This window comes from Otolemur garnettii, unplaced genomic scaffold (assembly GCF_000181295.1).
Source record: "Otolemur garnettii isolate 467f Iridium unplaced genomic scaffold, OtoGar3 scaffold00014, whole genome shotgun sequence".
Lineage (NCBI taxonomy): Eukaryota > Metazoa > Chordata > Mammalia > Primates > Galagidae > Otolemur > Otolemur garnettii.
Window position 1 is genome coordinate 29,926,842 of NW_003852409.1, and position 13,849 is coordinate 29,940,690.

Sequence of the window (13,849 nt, forward strand, 5' to 3'; positions counted from 1 at the left end):
TTTTTCTTTCATCTTGACTTTGGATAGGTTTATTACAATGTGTCTTGGAGAGGCTCTGTTTGAGTTGAGACAACCTGGGGTTGGATATCCATCTGAAAGGAGTGTTTCACAGTCTTTAATAAAACTTGGGAAGTTTTGATTTATGATAGCCTCCAGTAGGGCTTCTTTTCCTTTGGGACAATCTTCTTCCTTTTCAGACATGCCTATTATTCATATGTTTGAATGCTTCATGCAGTCTCATAATTTTTTTTTTTTTTTGCAGTTTTTGGCTGGGGCTGGGTTTGAACCTGCCACCTCCAGTATATGGGGCCAGCACCCTACTTCTTTGAGCCACAGGCACCACCCGGAGTCTCATAATTTTCTAAGCACCTGTTCTGCTTTCTTTCTCTTCTTTTCTGCCTCTTTAGCTGCCTGGGTTAACTCAAAAACTTTATTCTTTAGCTCTGAGGTTCTTTCTTCTCCTTGGTCTAACCTATTTTTGATACTTTCTACTGCATCTTCACTTTTACCTATTGTCTCCTTGACTTCCTTAAGTTCTGCCATCTTTTCTTTTGCAGTTTTTTGGCCTGGGCCGGGTTTGAACCTAACACCTCCAGTATATGGGGCCGGTGCCCCACTCCTTTGAGCCACAGGTGCTGCCCCATATCTTTTCTTTATTTCTAGTTCTGTCTTCCATTTTCTCATCCATTCCTTTTATTGTCTTTATCATCCATATTTTAAATCCCCTCTCTGTCAAGTCCATTAATCTTTATAGGTAGAGTCTTCTGCAGTAGCTGCTTCACAGTTGCTTGGGGGAGTTCCTCTGCTTGGATTTTCCATGTTCCTTGAATTGTTCTGTTGGTTCTGTTGGTTCCTCCTCATATATTCTTTCTTCTTGTTCACTTCCTTGGCCTCCTTTTTGCTTCTCACTGCCTCATTTGTTTCAGACAGAGGTCCTTGCTCTTGATGACAGTATATTGCAGTATGTTGCTGGGACACCAGGTGGCGATGTGGTTTTTTTTTTAGGAGACAGCAGAGCCACACCCTCTTTGGTCCTTATTCCAAACTTAGTTGCCTTCCGTAATCACCTGATTGTTTCCTCAGTATTCAGACCCTGCTGGGTTGGGATCTTAAAGCTGACAAGAATCCATCAGGGGCAGGTCTCACAGTGCCCCCAGACCCCAGTTCTGAGGGCTGAGGGTGTAGCAGTCCCTCAGCCTGTCCCAAGACTGGAGTTCTGATCCTGACAGGCAGAATTAAGACCTCCTTGTTTTAGGCCCCTGCTAAGACCTTCTCATGGCCTTCCTACAATGGCAGTCCCTTGGCTGCTGAGACCTTCTCAGTATGGCTGGCTTGCCAGCTACCAAACCTATGGCACATCCACTCCAACCAAGAATTCAAATCTGGTTCTTGTATACTATTGGAGTCTGCCCATTCTCCCAAGATTTCCACTCAGTGCACAGCTTTCTCCAACAACTGAGAGCTTCAGAAAGACTTCCTCCCATCCCAGACCTCCATGGGTGACCAGCTAAACCCAGCTGGTGGCAGTCACTCGCCAAATTCGTCAATTTCCACTGCTAGATCATACACTATATCCAGCTCACCACCTCCTGGCTATGCTCCCTGAGCTATGACTCTGGGTCAGGTCCTCACGCCAGGTATGGCTGGATTCTCTATTTTTCTCCAGTTCTAGGAGAGCTCAGCTGAATGATCATTCTCGTCCCTAAAGTATTTAAATGAGATTTTTTTTTTGAAGACAGAGCTATCCCCCTGGGTAGAGTGCTATGGCATCTTAGCTCACAGCAACCTCCAACTCCTGGGCTCAAGCGAGTCTCCTGCCTCAGCCTCCCAAGTCGCTAGGACCACAGGTGCCCACTACAACGCCTGGCTATTTTTTGGTTGCAGCCATCATTGTTGTTTGGTGGGCCCAGGCTGGATTCAAACCCGCCACCTTAGGTGTATGTGGCTGGTACCTTAGCCACTTGAGCCACAGGCACCGAGCCGAGATTTTTTTTAAAGGAAGACAAACATATGTATGTAAGAAAATACATAATATTTACCTTGATTCTCTCCAAGTTATAGAATTATTGAGTAAGTGTCTTTATTTTTTTCTGTGTTCTCCAAATTTTCTGTAATAGGTAAATGTTTCTTTGCTGCCTAGAAAAACAACAAACACATAACTTTTTAAAAAGAAAATACAATCAGAAATGACTACTAATCATTTTTTAAGAACTGAAATATGAAAATGTATGGAAAAGTTCATTACAAGATATTCAGCCATCATCTTCCCTAGGCTGACATCATAAGTCTCCAGGGAAGGGCCTTCTCATAGGAGAGACAGGCCTGTGAGAAGGGGTCTGGAATGACTAGGAGCCTCAGGGCTCAGAGAAAGCCCTTTGAGTGAGAGGAAGAGGATGGCACATAGTCCTCCTAGATGAAGAGCAGTCCCTCTTCCTGTGGGGACACAGCTGGGATTAGTCAGAGCTCACAGAGTCTTAAGTAAACCAGACCCACAGATGCTGGAGGGGAGTCACTGGATACAGTGGGAGTACCAATCAGGGTGACCTGTATCAGCCTGTAGATTTAGGGGCGGTTTCCAGAGGAGGGGACAGTTAAGCAGATGCCCAAGGATATTTGGTAAAGAAGACCCTAGTGAGCTCTTCAGGAGGTTCCTGGGTCCTGAGGAGGCTGTGAGCTCTGGGTCAGGTACTGGGATGTGGCAAGTGGCCCAGTGCTCAAAATCTCTGCAAGTCCCATGCAGGTGAGATGGGCTCCAAGGGGTGTCCTGTTTCCTCATGTTTTGAGTGTACCTCCACAGTGAGAGGCATGGCCAGCCATGCTGGGAGACCCAAAGCCAGGACCACTGACCCCTTATGCCCTTGGCCACCCCCAGCTCCTCTGAGCCTCTGTTCCTCAGCTCTGTGATGAGGACACACACAGTGTGTACCTAGCACACAGGTGGAGCCGCAGAGCCTGAGGAACTGATTTGGGGACTTTCATGAGTCTCCCTCAATAGGTATCTCTTGCCAGCAAGAAAGCAACCCAAGGGTCTAAGCTTGGGTAGAGAGAAGAAGAATATCCCCAAATGGCAGTTCAGTCATCATGGGATGGATAGACTAGAATGAAAGTGAGTGTCCACCAGCCCCTGGTGACTTCCAGGATGGCACTGAATGATGGGGAGGGCCCCTATAAGAGGCTACCACAGACAGACAGCCCTGTGGGTGCCATAGGGTGGTGGCAGAGGGTGTCGAGGCAGTTAGATGATGCAATTTCTACTCTGTGTAAGGTTTATGTGTTGGTTTTAGCTGGTGGAATAGCCCAGCATCTGTAGGGGACACCAGGAAAGTGGAGCCATGGCAACAGCGCCAAGCCTGCTGCCCCCAAAATGGTGTTTTCAAAGGCGCTCCCTTCTTCAAGAAGGTCAGAAGACCCTGGTAGGGCGCAAAGATGCCTCTCCAGCCCCGACTCTGCAGTATTTCAGGGGTGGGGTGGGGGTCTAGAGCAGTGATTTTTAACCGGTATGCTGCAAAAATTTTAAAGATCATTAAATTATTTTCAAAAGAAGTTCAAAGCACAGTAACTTTTTTTATTTTTTTTTTCTGATCAACATTTCAGTGTGCCACACAAGTTTAACATAGGTTTAAGTGTGCCATGAAATAAAAAAGGTTGAAAAACACTGCTCTAGAGGATCTTGTGGTAAGAGCTCCCCCAGGCTGCAGCATAGCCATGGCTTCTCCCAGGTGATTCTCACAGAGGTCCTCACTACCCGCATCTGCCGAGGGCTGAAGCTCAGGATCTGAGGCCCTCAGGCCATCCTGTTGCCTGATACCTTGGTTCAGCTCTGCTCAGGCCTTTGGGTGGCAGCCCAGTTAAGCAGTGTGCTAAGCTTCTGAGGTTGTTTTCCCTCAAAGATGTGATTTCTTGCCTGGCTCCCTTGACTCCAGACACTAACATCACCATCATCATCTGAGAAAGAAGAGTTCGCAGAGGCCCAGGGACCTTTCATTGACCTGTCCTTGGACCCTGGGTCTTTGCCAACAGGCCCTGCCATCTAGCTGCTGCTGCTGCTTCCTGGTAGCTGAGAAATTTCTGCCCACCACTTCTCTGTTGAATACCTGCAACTCTTTCACAGCCAGCCCCTAGAAAGTGGGCAGGACTCTCCTTCTATCTTCTGTCCATCCTCCTCTCTGCATATCTGCTTTACTCTCCTTTCCTACAGACTAGATTTCTGGACTTCTCTGTATATGGAGGAGAGATAAGTACCTGAAAGCCCCAAAATTTATGTGTAATAATTTCACACTGTCACTGAACCTGACTTTCAGCCTCTCGAATTTGGTTCTTAATAGCCGCTGTCCTATTTATTCAGCTGTCAGGATGGGGACATTTGGTACAAATGCATGAACCAGGGACATGACTCAGGGAAGGGTAGGGGGCTCACAGAAAAGGTCTTTCAAAACTACTGCTAGAAGAGATGTCCCAGGATCCAGAAGAATTCACAGTGGCAGCTTCCTACCTATAGATGAAGGTGAATCATCAGGAAGGTGCCAGGACAAAACATGGCCTAGTGGGACTGGCTTCCTATCAGGGGTTTGCTGGGGCAGGTAAACACTGTTGATGAACAGCGTCACCTGGACCCTTACATAGGCACACTCCTGCCAGGGCTCTGTGTACTTGAGACAGAAAAATGAGGGTGGGGGAACCCTACTTCTGCTAAGACCAAGAACACTGAGGCCTCATCCTAATAATTATCCAAGACTTCTCTCTGCTCTCCAACCCCTAGGCTAGTGCTCCCCAACAGGGACTCAGCGCTTTATGAAATCTAGCTCCCAAGATACCTACAACCTATTACGTACCTAGAAAATGATGGCGAGGAAAGTGGCCTTTCAGATCCATGTGGCCTTTCAGATGGGCTTGCCTGAATGTTTATCACATTGTTGGCCCCCATAGTATCCTGGCTGTTTCTATCTCAGCAGCACTGCCCACTCCTCCTCTTCCCAGTGTGGTGACCTTTGGCAAGTGACTCTACCTCTCCAAGCCTCAGATTCTTTATTATATAAAGCAGGGATAGTATTAGTTCCCACCTCACAGTGTTGTGTGATTAAATGAGACACTGAGCAAATTCTGCTCAGCACATTGCCAGGCACATCATCTCACTACCACCACCATTATGACTATCATCCCATCATCATCACCACCACCATCATCCCATCATCACCACTACCTTCATCACCATCATCATCACTTTCACCCCATCACCTGTCTCCTCCTCCTCAACACCTTCCCCTCCATGTGGGGCTGAGGTATTCTACCTGGCTGCTAGTCTGCATATTCCCAGACCGAAGTTCCCTGAGCTGGTCAGGGCAGGCCTTAGATACCTGCTGCAGCCTTCTCTTCCCACCTCCAGCCAAGATCCCTGAGAGGAGGCGGTCAGATGGTCTTCCTGGGACACATTGTATTCAGCCACATATTCTCAGAATGAGCCTGGGAAGGGTCTGTAGTTCTGATATGGGTGCCCCCCATCAGCGAAATCCTTTGATTTCTGGGGTTCATCAGGTATCACCACCCATTCATTTTGCATTTTCTGGTCCTGAACATTCATATAACAAGTCATCTCAAATCAGGGATGCTTCCAGATACTTTCAGATCTCCTGGTTCCAGTGGCTGAGATCCTGACTCCTGATACCAACCTGCCAGAGTCACCCTGCTCAGCATAACCCTTCTCCAGCTCTGAGGGGCTCACGTGGAAGGGGAGGCTGCCTCCCCCACCCTGGCTCTAGTTGCCTATAGACAAGTCCCTGGAAACAGTTACCCTGATGCTACCCTTCAAGGCCCAGGGTTGCTTTTTCCACTCCAGGGAGAGTAGGCGCTGACTTCCATGGCCTGCCATGGCCCTCACCTCACACAGGAATGCAAACCTTCCTTTGTGAGCTCTTGCATTTCTATCTCATGAAAGGCCAGCAAGGTGGGACAAGTGGCTTTGCCTCCTTGAGCCTCAGTTTCCTCATCTAAAACCGGGTATGAGAGCAGTGCACCCCACAGAGGTGGCTGAATCCATGTGTGAAAGCACTTAGTTGGCAGCTGATAAGAGACAGATGCTAAGTGCCAAGTAGCCAAGACCATCAGCAGAACACTCCCTGGGGGAAGCCCAGAGACAGGAGAATTTCATGGCCATTCAGTCTCACAGACACTGACAGAGACCAGGCAGGGTGAGCTGCAGGCAGAGACCACCCCCTCATAGAGGTGCCTCTGAGAGTAGAATGACAGGAAGGGCCCGACAGCAGGCCCAGGGTACTGTGGTAGACCCACCACATGAACACCTCTGCCTTGACAGGCTGCACCTCATGGTGGTGAGAAACAGGCTATAGAGTCAGGTCAGTTCAAGTCCTGGTTTCCAAGGCCTGTGCCTTAGTCGGGTAGCTTCACTGAGCTTTCCTTTCCTCATTGTGGGGAGGAAAATGGTGCTTAACCCAGGCTGCTCAGAGAGAGTGAGTGCCACGCCTGACGTGTGCAAACTCGTTCCGAGTGACTCTGTGCTATGCTGGTCAGCACCCTGTACCCTGGCATTCCTGTACTGCCCAGCCATCCACTCCATTGCAAATCCCCTCACTCCTTTAGGAGGGCCACGGAAAGACTGCTCACAAGGCCAGGCTGGCCAGAAGATGGTGGTGTCCAGCTGTGCCTCAACACATGTCAGCTCTGCCAAATACCTGCTAATACACAGCCACGGACCATCTCTCGGAAAGGGTGGGAATGATGTAAGGAAGAAGCAGCGCTGTCCACCCTGCCCTGTCTGAGGACCAGGTGGTGATTTTGGACAGTCCACCTTCACCCCTCGTTTTCCTGGGGTGACAAGGAAAAAAGACTCATGAGAAGAAAGGTGGAGAAAGGACTAGAGGATCCAGCTCTGGGAAGGGAGGCTCCATTGCCAACTCCAAATAGGCGGGCCTCAGAGTGGGAATCCAGATCGAATGACCAGGGGACACTCCATGGGCAGCCAACACAGCCATGAAGGATGTCAGTGGAGAAAAGTTCAGTCAGGCCCTGCTCAGGGGAAAGAAGAGGCCAGCCCCTAGCAGCATTGCCTCAGAGCCGGGCTGTCAGGCGGTGTCCTCAGCTGCGAGATGCTTGACAGACGGCACCAGTAACAACAGAGCACTGAGGCAGATTCATGGTGATCTGTGTGGTGTCATGTTCACTGTCTGCATTCCAACCCTCCTTCTGAATGGAAGAGGGAGGAGACAGCTCACCAATGGACCGGGAGTTGAACATACCGGGGCCTTTTGTCTGTGCCACAGCTCAGGTGGGAGGGTAGCCTGTGACCATCATGAGACCCAATACGTTAGAGGACTTGGGGGGCGGAGCACATGCTGTAGCACATCATCCTAAAGGAGAGGTGCTGATGGGCAGGAGAGGGGGCCCAAAACAGCTGCCCTAGATGATTCGACCAGCCCTGAACTCAGGTCCCTGACAGTGGACCTCAGATGACCATCAGGAATGGCAGCTTGGGTGGAAGATGGTGGGCCCTGGGCTCAATGATGGTATGGTGCACTTAACCGCAGGGCGTGGGGACATCCCCACACTACCCCCGGTGTTGGGATCACAGGGCATTGTGCAGTAACCTAAGACTGACTGGCCATGGAGAGCAGAAGGACTATTTGGAGAGGAAGTCTGGACCTCATCTGACTTCATAAAATGGGTAACATCCTGGTCTGGCCCATGGGCAGGGAAAGCTACAGACCATGCTGCCGGGAAGGAGAGAAGGCTGGCACATCAAGAGGATACAGGAAGTGAGTCTTCTAAGACAGGAAAGGGTGAAGAAGGAGAGAGATAGTGCCTTCCCCCAACAAAGCTGAGCTGGAGCTGCACACTGGCCTGGAAGGCTTGCTGCCAGGGAGCCGAGGTGGGAGGAAAGCCAGATGGGCAGCTCACAGAGAGGGCATGAAGCACAGCCCCTCTGGTGTTACAGCAGGTCACAGAGCAGGTTTGCAGGGGCCTGGCTGGAACTGCAAAGGACACCATCTGATGGAGAGGACGTAGCAAACAAAGGAATTCAGTTGCATCCTGGTGAATGCCCCTCAGTCCGACATGCAAGATAGCCCACACTTGTGTCTGCATGCACTTTTCATGTGGACTTGCTGGAGACTCTGTGGGCTGTTCAGTGTTTTCTACTAAACATCTCAGTCCCAGGTTGGGTTAACTGGGTGGCCTAGATTTGGGTCATCATATTGACACTGGGAAAAGGGTGAACATTCAATAAAAGTTAACAAAACAATTTCCTGGAGACTTGGGGACTTTCCTGGATGGAGGAGCTAGGGAGTGAGTATTGTGCTCACTGAACTGGCAGCTCAAGGCGTGCTTGCATCGTGACCATGACCAAGGAGGCCAGGGGAGGAGTAGGGGAATGGGCTGCCCTGCAGGTCTTTCTGAGATAATGACCCAGGTGCTCTTTCCAGGCTGTTGCTAAAATCCAACCCTTTTCCTCTGAAGCAGGGGACGTCTCTATGCCACGCTGGGGCCCAACTGGCGTGTTCCTGTTCAGAATTCTCCCAGAACCCGGAGTTGTGTCTACAGGTATGCATTTATTCATTTGTTCATTTACAGCACGTAGCTTTAGGGAGCCTCTGCTGCTGCCAGGTGCACTGATTGTCCCAGAAAGCAGGTGAGGAGAGGCCTCCCTGAAGAAGGGCCTGGTGGGGATGAACAGGGTAATAAGAAGGTTCCCGGCCAAAGGGACGGCCATGGGCAGGAAGGCAGGAAGAGCAGGGTGAGTCGGGAGTGAAGGCCAGGCAATGCTGTAAGGAATGGGGGGCATATCCAGCAGGGGTAAGGGTGGTAACCCAGACCCCAGAAACAGTGAGGAGCCCTGGAAGGGTTTGCTGAAAGTGGACAGAGGGGAGGGCATGGTGGTGGCATGACACTGGCAGGGATGGACCCAAGGAGGCTTGGGGAGAGCACAGGGCAGTGATGTAAAGGAAGATCACATGGGGTAGAATAGAGGGGCAGACCAGATGGACAGCTGGACATACCTAATCTGGGATCAGTGCATCCCTGGGACTGATTAGATTGCAAAGGCATCAGAGAGTTTTCTGGCTCAAGCAGCCCATAGGTGCTCATTGCATTGCAAGGGCATCAGAGCCAGTTTTCTGGCTCAAGCAGCCTGTAGGTGCTAGTGCAATTCACTGGGATGGGAGGAAGGTGAGGGTCAGTGAGGTGAGCTTAGGAGGAAGGTCCAGGATGGCCATGCCCTTGAATGTGTTCACCTGTAGATGGTGCCTGAATCCCCAAGGGAGGGGGTGAGATAAGAGCCAGGAGGAAAGTGAACAGAGAATGTGGCACCCCACTTCTACCCCTTCTTGGGCTGTTCCTCCAGGCTGTGCCAACATAAGAGGGGGGGCCGCTAGAACCTCAGAGGTAGATAAAGCCCACCAGGAGTGGCCAGGAAGAAGCCCCAGCAGAAGGGTCCCTCAGGATAGGGTGGGAGTGCTTGGAGGGGCCTGGATTATGGGGGACTTAGTCATCAAGCCTAGAGCTTTGCAGCCCCCAGAAAGACAAGGAGAGGGGGTGAAGTTGTGGTGGGCCCTTCCCTCCTGGGCCTTGCCCCTATGCTGTGGAGTTCTCTGGCCTATGGAAGTATTACAGACTCAGCAGTGGAACACCCGTGGACCCCAGTAAGTGAGAGGGTGCTTGACCTCAGCTCCTCCAGGGTGATGTCTGACCAGTGGTGTTCCCTCAGCCCCACCGGCCCGTGCATCTGTACTCTGGGAAACTCAGCAGCAGTGCCCACCATGGAGGGGCCTCTGAGAAGGAAAACCCTGCTCAAGGAAGGACGGAAGCCTGCGGTAAGTGCAGGCACACAGAGGCAGCGTGGGCAGCAGTGAAGGGCTGGGGCTAGAGACTGGCCAGCCTGGGTTCCAGCCCTGCCTGTGCCCCTGAGTGGGGAAGGGCCTCAGTTTCCACATCTGTAAATAAGGACACAAAAGCATCTACTCCTAGAAGATTCAGCAAGAAAGTCACATGCGTGACAGAGTGCCTGCACATTGCGAGTGTGCAGCAAGCTGAATTATGCCCTGGCAAGAAGGAGTCTCCCTCCTCATGGTCCTAGGTGGAGTTGGCATTGACAGGGGATGGAGAGAGCCAGGAAGGAGAGGAGGCCTGTGTAGGCATCAATGAGAGTGGCTGGGTCTGGAACCAGGCAGCTGGGGCACTCTGCCCCACCACCCCCAGCGCATCACTCTGCCTCTCCTTCGTCTAGCTGTCCTCATGGACCAGGTACTGGGTCATACTCTCAGGATCCACCCTCCTGTACTACGGAGCCAAGTCCTTGCGGGGCACAGACAGAAAACACGTAAGTCCCATGAAGGGATTCTCATGCTGGAACTTCTAGTAGGGAGGGAGTTGTGGAGTGTGGGGAAGGTGGCAGATGGGAAGGAGCCTTGCCCAGCCCAAGTTGGCCTTCCTTGTGAGTGGAGGGCTGGGCCCGGGCCTCCGCTGTGCTGTTGCTCTCCTCCAGTATAAATCCACACCTGGCAAAAAGGTTTCCATCGTGGGCTGGATGGTGCAGCTGCCTGACGACCCCGAGCACCCGGACATCTTCCAGCTGAACAACCCTGACAAAGGTAGGCAGCAGGCTGGAGCTAGGGCCGGCACCGCTCCCTACCCTGTGTTCTTTCCTGCTAAACAGGCCTTTTGAAGTTGTCAGAAGCTTTTGAGGCAGCCATTTTCTTGTTGCTTTAGATTCTGATGTTCACAAGATCTTTTTACTAGTTCATAAAAGTTGCATGGATGGTGGCTGGTACGTCCATTGAGCAGTGTGTGAGGCACCTGGCTGCAGGAATCCTTTTTGTGGCCACTTGAGCCTGTAGCTGTAGCTCAGGGTCTTGGAATAAATAACCATTCTGAGTGAGACAGGACCCTGTGGCTAGAAGGATCACAGGTCCTGGGAGAATCAGGAATCTATGCCATGAGACTCTGGCAGTCTCCAGGTGCAAGGCCAACTCAGAGAAGAACTCTTTTAACTTTAAAAAGCTGTCATTCCCTTCCCCAGCTGTCTCCCAGTTCTACGTGGTTCCTTCATTTCTCCCTTGATCATGTTGGGAAGAAGATTCTGGGCTCTATCCTGTCCAGGAGCCCTGTCTTCACTGACATTCAGAACAGGCTACTCTAAGTAACCCATGTCACATGATTGCCTGAGTCTTGGATTCCAGGCAAACTGACTGGGGCTGTAAAGTCCCAAAGCATCTTCACACCTTATCAGAAAGGTTCTACTGCAGAGCTCAGGTACATACAGATCACTTGGGGATCTTGTTAAGAAGGGAGATTGGGATTTAGTAGATCTGGGGTGGAGACCAAGAGTCTGCAGCTCTAACATGCTCCCAGATGATGCAGACGATGTGCTGGTTGAGAGACCACATCCTGAGCAATCAGGTTCTAATGTTCTCAGCTGAGAAGCAAAGAAACAAAGGGATTAGGAACCTCACGGAGCCCAGGGAATGAGGAGAATGTAGATTGCCAAGTCCTCTGCTCCAGGCTGAGTGGCACACACATGGCAGTGTGTTCTCAGTTTGGTTGCCTGGAGTTTCTTCCCCATCTATCTGGACAGGATTAGCTGTGTAAAGTAAAGGCCATGTTTGCACAAGCTTGACTTAAAGCCGTTATGGCCACGGGACCACAGGCTGCTCGTGGGCCTTAGCCCAGAGGGATTGCATTTTCAATCAGAGGAAAATGCAAGATGGAGGATGGCCAGTATCCCTGGAAGGAATTCAGGGGGTCTGCAAAATTGCATGGGAAAAAAATACATCTTTGTTTTCAGTGACTCTCTCACTGATGAATCTAGGCATCTACCAACAAAAATGTTAGCAACACCTATAATTTTATCTCTGAGAAAAATCACAGCTATTTCCATATCACATACTGTTGCAGTCATCTCAGAATACCGTTTGTGTTCATCTGTTAAAATTACAGTACAGTATCAGACCTGCCACCAAGCTCATGATTAGTGGTTTTATACAGAAGCACCTACAGAATTGCTCCATTCAGTAGTTTGATGACTGTATTGCAGTATTATTGATTTCCTTTGTATTTTATTTATGCATTTAAAACACAATCCTGGCTTGGCGCCTGTGGCTCAAGCAGCTAAGGTACCAGCCACATACACCTGAGCTGGCAGGTTCAAATCTAGCCTGGGCCCACCAAACAACAATGATGGCTGCAACCAAAAAATAGCTGGGCATTGTGGTGGGTGCGTGTATTCCCAGCTACTTGGGAGGCGGAGACAAGAGAATCACTTAAGCCCAGGAGTTTGAGGTTGCTGTGAGCTGTGATGCCACGGCACTCTAACCAGGGTGACAGCTTGAGGCTCTATCTCAAAAACAACAACAACAACAACAAAAAAAACCACAACCCTCAGAAGGGGTCCACAGGATGCACCAGACAGCCAAAGGCAACATGAATCCCCAAATGGTTACAAGCCCCAGGCCAAAGGGACAAGCTCATGGGACCAAGGGGTTGCCTTTTCCATACACTCCAGCTCACCTGGGCTGATCTGCTTTAGTGAAGTTGCCCAAGTTTGTGTTTCTCTTCATGCCATAGTCATGGCTGTGACCCTCCTATGTGACCCTCTTCTTAACCAACAGTTTCTCTACCCATCAGGCAATGTTTACAAGTTTCAGACTGGTTCTCGATTCCATGCAATACTATGGCACAAGCATTTGGACGATGCATGTAAAAGCAACAGGCCTCAGGTAAAGTCACCCAAATCCTGCTTGTCACTGAAATAGCCTTTCCCACCCTGAGGACTAAGAGTCCATAGGAAACAGGAGTCCCTTCTTCCCTCAAATCCCATAAACTGTGGTCCCAGGGACCCTCTTTTGATCGGCATTTCACCTTAAGACAAGGCATTCCCATGCTCAGCTTAGAACTAAGCCCAGCTCCAGACTAGATCTTTGGTCTGGCTCTTGTCTTTCTCACTGCAGGAAAAGCCACAGAAACATCCCCTGGGAGCAGTTAGGTGGCAGGTGTGATAGCACCCCAGGGTCAGGCTGCAGCATTCTCTAGACTATTCCCCCAAAAGGTGATTTTTGAATACTCCAAACTGACTAAAGGCCCTCCCTGCCCCACAACCAGAATAATAATAACTAACTTACTGAGAGCATACCACATGCTGGGCACAGCTACTCAGTAGGACTTGTATTGACATGAGCCCCTCTGGGCTGCTGGGCCGGGCTCATGGCCCTGCTCCCTTCTCCACCCCCCTCGCCAGGCCATTTGTGAAATGCTTTGTGTGTAGAAATTGGCTGAATTCTCCCCCACATCCCTGGAGGGTAGCTTCTCCCACTGTCCCCATTTTATACTGAGGATCCTGAGGCTCAGAAAGGGGCAGACACTAGTTTGGGGCCCCTAGTTAGTAGGAGGTAGAGCTGGGCTCTAACCCAGGCCTGCCAGAATCCACAGTACATACTTGTGGCCCTGAGCTCTGCTGCCTCCACTTCCCTGGGCATCCCTGCAGCTGAGCACAGGGCACCAGCCAGGGGCCAGTAAAGCGTCCTACTCCCTGGGGTCAGGTGGGCAGCATTGATGCTCCTCTCCCTAAGCATCCAGTGTGCACTGCACTCCTCAGGGGTCAGCCAGAGGTGGGAAGAGGGGCTGGGTCCCTCTCCTCAGCCTTTCTGGAGCAGATGGCAGCAGATTCAAGGAAGAAGTGTGAGTAGTGACTAGGAACAGATGATAAGCTGGCCTACTGCAGGTCTGGAGGGACATCAGCAGAGCAAGTCCATGCCAGTCAACTGGGTCCAGGAGGGCAGGGACTTGCTTGAACCAGTCACAGCACAGTCAGACTTCTCGGTCTCTCAGGGTGGTTCTTATAAGCCAGAGG

At 50.7% G+C, this 13,849-nt stretch overlaps 1 protein-coding gene across 1 annotated transcript in view; it reads left to right on the forward strand.

Annotated features, from left to right (window-relative positions):
• RALGPS1 (Ral GEF with PH domain and SH3 binding motif 1) overlaps positions 1-13,849 on the forward strand; it is a 283,899-nt gene that overhangs the window by 265,924 nt on the left and 4,126 nt on the right. The window contains exons 15-19 of the mRNA XM_012802467.2: positions 8,467-8,550; positions 9,713-9,818; positions 10,232-10,324; positions 10,490-10,595; positions 12,628-12,719. Of these exons, the coding sequence (XP_012657921.1) occupies positions 8,467-8,550; positions 9,713-9,818; positions 10,232-10,324; positions 10,490-10,595; positions 12,628-12,719 (481 nt within the window). The remainder of the gene's footprint in view (positions 1-8,466; positions 8,551-9,712; positions 9,819-10,231; positions 10,325-10,489; positions 10,596-12,627; positions 12,720-13,849) is intronic.